The sequence below is a fragment of the Ictalurus punctatus genome, chromosome 18, assembly GCF_001660625.3.
Source record: "Ictalurus punctatus breed USDA103 chromosome 18, Coco_2.0, whole genome shotgun sequence".
Taxonomy (NCBI): Eukaryota; Metazoa; Chordata; class Actinopteri; order Siluriformes; family Ictaluridae; genus Ictalurus; species Ictalurus punctatus.
The window spans coordinates 7,298,902-7,308,735 of record NC_030433.2 but is presented as its reverse complement, the minus strand read 5'-3'; the positions used below and the strand labels follow the sequence as shown (position 1 = coordinate 7,308,735).

The window sequence follows — 9,834 nt, the reverse complement described above, 5'->3', positions numbered from 1 at the left end:
CATATTTCAGTGGTGGCCTGGTGGTTAAGGCTCTGGGTTACTGATCGGAAGATTGGGGGTTCAAGCCCCACCGCTGCCACTGTTAACCCTATCTGGTCCAGGGGTGCTGCATCATGGCTAACCCCAATCTGACCCCAACTTCCTGATATGCTGGGGTATGCGAAGAAAATAATTTCATTGTGCTGTAATGTATATGTGACCAATAAAGACTCATTATATAGCTCAACTCAAGAACTCTATACAATGAAAAATGCTTCCTGACAAGAAGTTTCTTTGCAGAAACTGTGGTGCTGTAAATAACCATTGAATAACCTTTATTTTTAAGAACATATGTGTAGATTCAGTTGTAAATCACTTGTAATGATTCATACTCACAGCAAATATAATCAGTTATAAAGTTATATATTTGACCTGTCCAGTAATCTGAGATGAATCTGCTTGTTACATGGCAAAAGGGTAGAGATTAAATAGATCACCACCAGGAGGGGGCGTTGTTTTACAACGCTGACTCTCATGTTGGAGTTAATCCTTTCATGCATAGGGCATCACAGGGCACAATCGCACACACATTCATACACTACGGACAGTTTGGATATGCCAAACAGAAACAATGCATGTCTTTGGACTGGTGGAGGAAACCGGAGAATCTGGAGGAAACCCCTGGAGCACGGGGAGAACATGCAAGCTCCGCACACACAGGGCAGTGGCAAACCCCTGACCCTAGCGGTGTGAGGCAAACGTGCCTCTGACCTCTAACCCACCGTTTGCCCCTCAAAACCACAATTTAAGAGAAAAAAAAAAAAATATATATATATATATATATATATATATATATATATATATATATATATATGTTTATATTGTTTTTTCTTTTCATTTCTTTCTTCTTTTTTTCACTTTTACCTCCAAAATCAGCTGCATCACGCAACACCCTGGAACTGCATACATTTTGTACATGTCAAAGCTGTAATTTTTTAAGAAAAAAATAAGATTTTCTATAACTTTGGTCATCAATAGAAAACATTTTAGACCTGAATGTCATGTGTTAAAAAAAAAAAAAAAAAAAAAAAAAAAAAACCCTGGTAGAGTTTTTTTTTTGTTGTTGTTGTTGTTTTGTCCCACTCATCGTGTTCTTTCTATTCACTTTTTAATATAAATGATATTTAGGGAAAAAAAATCTAAATTCATATGACATGCAATTATATTTTTCGAAAATTTGAAAGAGTCTGGATATGGTTTTAAATTATTTCTGCATGAAAGCTTTAAGGATGACCGAAAGTACCAGTGATCCTAAAAATAAATAAATGAATAAATAAATAAATAAATAAATAAATAAATACACACATTCAATCGTTTAGTCAGGAAATGGCTGGAAAGTTGTTGAGATGCCTTTGGGACTTAAAGACATTGTGCTGATGTATAGTATGTGTGGTATATCCTGGTGTTAATATCTTTAATTTTATATAGCAATGTAATTCATTAGCAAGTTTTGTTTTACTTTGTTTTACCAGTGCCTATATGAATACTATGGTATACTATACTGAGGGTTAAGAGTAAGTGTCAATCATTTGAATGGTTTAAATATATTTCGATTAAGTTATGAAATGATGTAATTATCAGATATTTGTCGCAGCCCTATGACCAAACAGGAGCCACACCTGATTCCACCTGTTCGGTCGACTGTTAGGCGTGACCTCATAAATCATACCCGTTTCAGCCACTGAGGCCAGCGCTTTATCTTACGTCATGAGATGTCCATTTATTTAGGCTATTTTTTTGCGGCTTTAATTTTTAAAACCGACATAAAATACATTTACGATAAATTTCTACTTCAGAAATGCCCAACAAATCCTCGTATAGATAAGGCTGTGTTTGAAATTTAAATAAATAAATAAATCAAATGTTACTTAGGTGCGATGTCCACTTAAACTATTTCATTTCATTCGCTTCCAGGTTTGATAGCTCCAAGTCTGTCTTTTTTTTAAGCGAGACTTAACAGACCACTCTCCTAACGGTACAATATACAAACTTATTTATTGTGCTATTTATAGGGACTGCCTAAAAAGAGTACATTACAGATTATAGAGACAATAAGTAATAGGAACATATCTTTTTCCACATAAACCAACTGGTTTCAGAACAGCTGAACAGCAAACTAACTGGGAATAAGAATGCGTGAACAGAAAAATATCTTTCAGAACAATATGCATTACTTCTCATATTAAACAATACATTGCTATATATAAAACACCCACACACACACACCCACCCACCCACACACAAGAGGTCTCGCAGTCCGTTCATTTCTTTTCCTCCGTTGTTGTGTCCTAAACATTAAAAGTTTGAGATTTTCTTGGCCTTTCGACGTAGCAGATATTCCTCAGAAAAGCATAGAGCCTGTTTGATACACATTCTGAATTTCGCCTATGAATGCAACGTGAAATATAATCCGCTTGAAGTGGAACAGTTTATGCAGGATATACAAAACGTAATGCCTTCCGATATCAGGCAATAGAACAGTTAATGAAATGTACATGTACAAAGCAAGTGCTCGTAGTGTTCTCTTAGATAATAAACCTTGATCGCTGATGACTGCGCATCAGATCTTACGTCACGTATAGCGATAACCGATGAAAACGGATTTCTAGCTCGTTTATCCTCGATTCCATTTCTCCCAGGTCGTGACCAGGAACGGCGGACACATTAGACCATTTCCCAGGGTGCTTTGCTCCCGAGCTATTATTTTCACACAGAGGTTTTCCTGGCGCTCTTGTGCGGGTATGTGCTCCGTGACGTCGAAGCGAAGGCCGCATTCGGCCGGGAGAAGCGAGTACTCGGCGTGCTGGCGCACAGTCGCTCCGTTAGTCTCTGAGTTGATCTGAAGTCTGAGGGGATCGCTATCCACTACAGATGAGTCCACAGGTAGGAGAATAAATGCACTCTGGAGACGTTGGCCAGGGCTGCATTTTATCCTGGAGGGCCAGCAGTACTCCTCCGGTTCAACTATATAAAGTGAAGAAAAACAAAACACCACAACTTGATTAGACGCAATAACTTCATTTAATCCCTCTAGATATTACGATCATCCTAGATTTCCTATAGACTTTAAATAGATTTAAGAGTAAAGCGTACTCATCTCCAAATCGAATGATACATACACTGTAATTCATTGGTCAATAGCATATATTTATTGGCGTGAGATCACAACAAATCTTTTTTCTTTAATGTGAACTTTTTGTTGTTGGAAATTTATGCAAAGTCTGCTGGAGTAAAACAGACTTAACAAACAGCTAAAGCGCTTAAAGAGTAATAAACTCAACTGTGCCATGCTCAAGTTCAGGCAAAAGATTAAAAAGGATTTGAACATATACCGTATCTCACCTGCACGTGAGTCTGTGAAGCGAATAGTAAGTCTGTTGTGCAGCTCCAGAACCGCCCTGTACGTCCGCGCTGTGCAGTCCAGGGTGCAACGAGACGGGGTGCTCACGTCGACAGGCGCGTCCCTGAGAATGTCATCCCTGTCACTGCAGTCCCACGAGCTGTCTTGAGCAAACACCAAAGCAAACACCCAAGCAAACACCAAAGCAAACACGGAACACGCCATTCCCCACTGCAGCCAGAAAGAGCTCACGTGCGCCATTTCGTTCCACCACGTCTCACTTCTCCTGACGCTCTCGCTCGCATGTAGGTTTTGCCTCTCCACCCCCCCTTCCCACCTGCTTCACTCACTCAGCTTGGCTGAACGCCGCTGAGATCATTTTGCTTTTGTTTTGTACCCAAATCTGGCAAGATGGAGAAGAGAACATAAAGAATGAGAGAGAGAATGAGAGAGAGAGAGAATGACAGAGAGAATGAGAGAGAGAGGGAGAGAGAGAATGAGCGAGAATGAGAGAGAGAGGGCGAGAGAATGAGAGAGAGAGGGAGAGAGAGAATGAGAGAGAGAGGGAGAGAGCTGCAATTCTGAACGTTATAACCGCGAGGCGTGTTTTACAGAGATGTTCCAGCCAACTCCTGGGGGGAAAAATGCTGCTTGGAAAGCCAAAGAAATTGAAATAAAATACTCTGCAGTAATTCAGTCAACAAACTAGCAAAGGTCACCAAAGTTGTTTAAATAAACCTCTGAACTGAATCCTTCAGGGAGAAAATGTGTGACTGACGTTTGAAAGGTCCAACGAACACGTTAAAGGTAAAAAAAAGTAAAAAAAAAAAGAAAGAAAAGAAAAAAGTGACACAAACACATTAGAATTTTCCGTTTCCAAGCAAGTGTACGGTATTATTTTCTATTGGCTTCCCTTTGTGTCACTAGATGATTTGAAGAAAGAAGAAAAAGGTAAGGCAAAGCTATATTTCTATGCATATGCTTCTGAATGAATGCGTCAATCAATAAAACTGAAGAAGAAAAAAATTACATGTGCATATTTTTTTTAATGAAGTGTTTATTTAATGAAATACATGATACACACAATCTAAAGTAAGATAATACTGGTGTAGATACTGGTTTGGTGATTTAAAATGGTTTTTTTTTTTTGTTTGTTTGTTTGTTTTTTTAAAGACCTTGTAGGTATGTCCTGAATTACACTTGAGGACAAAAAGAAAAGCATGAAAGGTGAAACCATTCAGTCAATACACAGCAAGACAGTGTACATGAGGGCAAGGTGAAATTAGCGGACTGGGACGATAGGTTTACATCCCATACATATCTGACTTGGGGGTATTTTTTGAGACACTGAAAAACAAAATAACGACAGCTTTAATCTCAGGTTTGGAACAAAATGGACCTACTACAAACCTCACATATATACTAAGTAATCAAAATGTCCTAACTGTGCTCCTTTCCCAAGAAGAACAAAATAGCTTAATAACACTGGGGCACAGCTGCGCCTGAACACCAGCCTTGAAACGATGGTGAAAAGCCATGAATACAAAATATGCACTTATAGTAGTTTAGGAACGTGGGGTTTTTGTGTGTGTGTGTGTGTGTGTGTGTGTGTGTGTGTGTGTGTGTGTGTTTGTTAATTTTTTTATACTGTTGAAAGCCAGCTCCGCTATGTTAACGTGTTTATAGTGTTTAAATAGTCCAAGAGGCCTGGACTGGGAAATGTCTGGCATGGTTAGGCTTGCTGCAGTGCCCACATTTTTGTAAGGAACACCCAGTCACTGCTATCTAATCCCTTTCCAGACTCCAGCTATGAAGCTATAAAATACTCATGTAAATAAAACTTTCAGTAAGAGTTATTATTTCAGTTTAACCTTGAAAGTCTCCTTGTGCAGGAACGCTCAGTGAAAGACCACCACGAATATCTACTTAACATCATAACATTTGTTTCTATTCCGCAACAACAACAAAAAAATCGACAATATTTATTTCATATTTATTTTACAACATTTTCATATTAAGTGTCCATTATGGTAGAGCTTTCGGTGGCATCAAAATGTGAGTAAAGATGCGAAAGGGGTTGCTTTGATCGGGAAGCTGTCCCGATCGGTGCGTAACGGTGACAGACCTGTGTGACGTAAAGAGGTAGGGGGAGGTGTTTGTACTCGACGTGTCGTTTATCACGGCTGAAGGGCTTGGGCGTCATCACCATGGCTGCAGCTGCACTCACGGGTCAGGGGGACGATGCTGATAACAAGGTTGCTGGTTTCATCCAGGTACAGGAAGGGCACGGTGTCGATGGAGGTCGCCTCGCAGCACGGCTTCTGCAGGACGCAGGACAAGAACATCACCATGCAGAAAAGGAATTTTGATGAAGCAGCACTGTGAATGTCCGCTACACTGTTAAATGTAGGCGTGTTTGCGTAATATTTCTTGTTATATGCTGATTATAAAACAAAGTCTATGCTATTTCTAGAATTATTTGCACTCATTTCAAGCTTTAGCTGGTCAGTTTGCAAAATTCCAGCTGAAATATCTTACTTGTTTATTATTCATTTATAAGAACTATCGAATAAACTTTTACTTGCTAAGATATTTTTTGCAGTGCATGGAGCTGGACAGATTGTGTTCCGAATTTTGGCAAGCTCGGCTAACATTTGTTAACCACTAAGTATGGTCAACCTGCAGAGTCACCTAGTTCCCGTGTAAATATCACAAGGCCACCTAACCGTCTTTAATCAGACCTGGTTTTCTTTTTAATGGCATTTTGTGCCGTTTTATACCAACACCACCCCCCCACGAACCGTGCATCTAAACGTTGCATGCCTTTTCTGTTGAACTGACCTGTGAGGGAGGATCCGGGGTCGAGGGGTCATCATCAGTGCAATCAAACAAGCGCTGATTCTTCTGTGGGACGCACACACTGCACTGGACGAGGGTGAAGCTCTCTGGGTAAATAATCCACTTATCCCAGCCCAGATCTAATATGTATAAAAGATTAAGCACCAAATCACTACACACGCTCATCATTCCAAAATTCCTGAGGTCTGGGATTAGCAACCGCTTCATAACTCAGTTCATATAGCTTATAGCTTCAGAAATGATAAAGAGGATTCGGAAATTCCACAAACCTTTTATGAAAACCTGCGAGGCAAACTTGCAACATTGGAGGTGTGTTGAATTCCCACAACTGGATGATGAAGATGATGATGATGGTGGTGGCGTGTTGTCTACAAGAAAAGAAAAGTGCAGAATAAAATGTTCATGCTAAATCAAATCTGCGCAAAAAAAAGAAGAAAAAAAAAAGGCCATGTTCCTGGAGATCTGCCTTACTACAAGATTCAGTACCAGCTCTAATTCAACAGATCTGTCCCATCTGGAGCAGGTGTGTTGGGTTTATAGGACTGGGAATGAAATCTCAAACAAAACAAAAAAAAAAACTCCTGGAACTTAGTTAACGATCACTGATGTACGGAATTTTACTCATAGGCAAAATATCTACAAGTAAATATGAGGTGAATTATAGATCCGAAAGCTAAACCAGATCCAGTCCCATTAAAAAGAACTGAGAGAGCAGATCCGGAGGTTTCACTTACCTGCTGCGTGTTGCTCGACGGGGCTTGAGTTGCTGGCGCCTTTGAACACGGTTCTCCACTGCTCTCGGATCTGATCTATTCCAGGAACGGACACGTGAGGCTCGTTCCGTAGATTCAGAGAGTCCAGTATGACCTTGCGTACGCTCTGCAGTGGATCTCCCAGGCATCTGAGAACAGAGAGCCGTCATACTTTTAATAGCATATTACTGTATAGCTGGTTTAGGAACTGCAAGGATGGATGTTAATATTTAATACCAGTGGCTTTAGGCTTGGGTGATGATATTTTATTTTTATTTTTTTCCACAAAATGAAACAGTAAGTAGTACAAAAAAGGGTATTATGTACTGTATTTTTTAGCTCAATAACTCATGCATGCTTTTCACACATCCTTTGCACATAGAAAAGACCAAAAAAATAAAACCCTGAAATCATTAAAGCTACCATTATCAGAGGTAAAAACACAGCCTTCCAAAATCGTTTCACTGGAGTGACAACAACAACAAGACCGAGTAATTCATTACTGATGCATTAAGTTCATGTTTTGAGTCTTGCGTGAGCTAATAGATAGGTGTGAGTGAGGGCAGGATGGTATGTCATGCCAGACTTGGAGGTGGGGTGTGAAACTTGTCTCTGCAAGCAGATTGATAGTGTTCATTCCACAAAAGAACAGGATTCCAATTATGAGTCGGAACAGGTTCTCCCTTTAAAGGAACTCATACAAATCACCGGCTCGCAAGCCGTTAAAGAACCTAGTGGCAGTATGAAATAAATAAATAAATGAATGAACGAAAAGCCCGGCCTTGACTCCAGCCTTGCGAGCTGAAACCATATTAAAACTGCTTCTCCATGAGTGCGAGTGTGTACACGATTTAACGAGTTAAAGCCAAGAGAAAAAAGTTGCAAAGATCTCAGCGTTACAAAATGCACGATAGAAACCTTCTTTAAATTTGCCGTTAGACCCGTACAACCTTTCTGGGAAAATTTCAGTCAGTTATATCAGATTATATCTGAATGAAAAATTGCACTACGGACAGTGAAGTATTCCAGACTTTACCGTAACAATTTCCATGCCAACTTAATTGGAAGATCAAGAGGACAGCACATGTGTAAGTAAAAAGTTGTGATGCTCACCTATTTGTCCTGTTAACTGGAGAAGCTTGAGCATCCGCTGGTTCTTCTGCCGAACGGCGGAGGACGGACGCTTTTCCTGGATGACAAGCGACCAGCACAAGTGACACAATAAGCACCAGGGACATGTCTGCTTATCAAGGAGTCTGCGGTTTGGAAAAATGCGGCTATGCTTTGTCTTGGTTCTACACTGAAGAAGGAGATGCTCTTCTCTTGGGCTAATATGTCCAGTAGGAGCGTGCTGAAGAGAAGGAACTAGATGTTGTTCCTAATAGCCTGGGAAACCTGCACTTTATCTACACGTAGACTAGGTCTGGCCTTGGAATACTCTACATTGTTTTCATTTCTCACAATTGGGAGATGGCAAGAGGGAGGAGAGATAAATGAAAGAAAGGAAAGGATTGAGAAGGAATACTTTCTGCGTTTTTTTTTTTCCCCTAACAGCTTTGTCAATGGTGTCCTGTGAAAAAGAAAGAAATCACTAAAATAACATTGTGTGTGGTTAATAGTATTCGAGATTAGAAGGCAACCCCCTCCAAATGCAGGTGCATCAAGAAGGGGAGGGGGGAGATGGGGTGAGGAAATATTAACTCAATTAGCTAAATCATTGCACGATCTGTACAATTATTTCAATAAGTGTGACATGCTCATGCAACGTTGCCAACAACCAATCTAGTCATATCAATAACATTGCCTTATAAACCTTGGAAGCGATCGGAAAAACATGCTAGTACTCGTGGGGGAAAATGACCTTTTTACACTGTTGCAAACCTCCAATAATTAATTAGACGTCAACTCGTTATCCAAGAGTGTAACTAGCTGGCTTTCAGACAGAAATGAAAATAATAAATAAATTATTGCATGATCTGTTTCTCACCATCGTAAATATATGCAATAAAACATGAGTAACAAGGGATGTGTTTGTTTGATGCAGAAACAGTAACTATTCACACTGAGACTTTTGGATACTCTCCAAGCAAATCCTCAAACATTTGAGCAGATATGAGGTCTGGACCAACATCATGCATCAACTCCCAGCTGCTCTGGCATCACATAAAAAGCTTAAATCTGCTGCAGACCAATCAGCCGGTCATGCCTTCTCTTTTTTCACCCGACACGCAAGGACAGACTTTCTATGAATACGTGCTCAGTGTAAGACTGAATGGGGTCACATCAATCAGCGGCAATTTACAGACAGTCGACGATCCAAAAGGCATGTCATCACATATTTTATGCTCCATGGGGCTTAAAACAAACACACAGGCTCTTTTGTGGTTCGATATCAGTGATATGAAGGAATGTAGGGATAACAAGCCTGCATGTGGCTTTAGGAAATGGCTGTCTCTACAGTAAACAAAGCTATATAAATGATTCAGTGGTGTTTAAATAACATACTTAGTGGTTAACATGGTTGTCTCACACCTGTGTGTGCGGAGTTTGCATGTTCTCCCTGTGCATTGCAGATTTCTCCTACAGTCCAAAAACATGCGTTGTAGGCTGATTGGCATTTCCTAATTGTCTGTCATGTGTGCAATTATTGTGCCCTGCAATTTGTTGGCACCCCGTCCAAAGTGTCCCCCGCATTGTGCCCCAAGTTCCGTGGGATAGGCTCCAGGCTCCCCAAGACCCTTTGTAAGATAAGCAGTATGGAAGATAGATGGATTAAAGGAATAGTCCAAAAAAAGACATAACTTGCCACTGAAACTATGAAGATGATGTAATCTTGACCACATA

General features: G+C 40.2%; 2 protein-coding genes across 2 annotated transcripts; both read right to left on the bottom strand.

Annotated features, from left to right (window-relative positions):
* Positions 1-2,009: 2,009 nt before the first annotated feature.
* Positions 2,010-3,930, bottom strand: LOC108278455 (uncharacterized). The gene is made up of 2 exons (XM_017491847.3): positions 3,382-3,930; positions 2,010-3,003 (listed from the first exon to the last, which is right to left on the bottom strand). The coding sequence occupies exons 1-2, from the start codon at positions 3,638-3,640 to the stop codon at positions 2,654-2,656; spliced, it is 609 nt and encodes a 202-aa protein (XP_017347336.2). The 5' UTR covers positions 3,641-3,930; the 3' UTR covers positions 2,010-2,653.
* A 1,027-nt stretch (positions 3,931-4,957) lies between these two features.
* LOC108278454 (bone morphogenetic protein 5) lies at positions 4,958-8,398 on the bottom strand. Its single transcript, XM_017491846.3, has 5 exons — positions 8,104-8,398; positions 6,973-7,139; positions 6,508-6,606; positions 6,221-6,357; positions 4,958-5,700 (listed from the first exon to the last, which is right to left on the bottom strand). The coding sequence occupies exons 1-5, from the start codon at positions 8,226-8,228 to the stop codon at positions 5,557-5,559; spliced, it is 672 nt and encodes a 223-aa protein (XP_017347335.1). The 5' UTR covers positions 8,229-8,398; the 3' UTR covers positions 4,958-5,556.
* Positions 8,399-9,834: the final 1,436 nt, after the last annotated feature.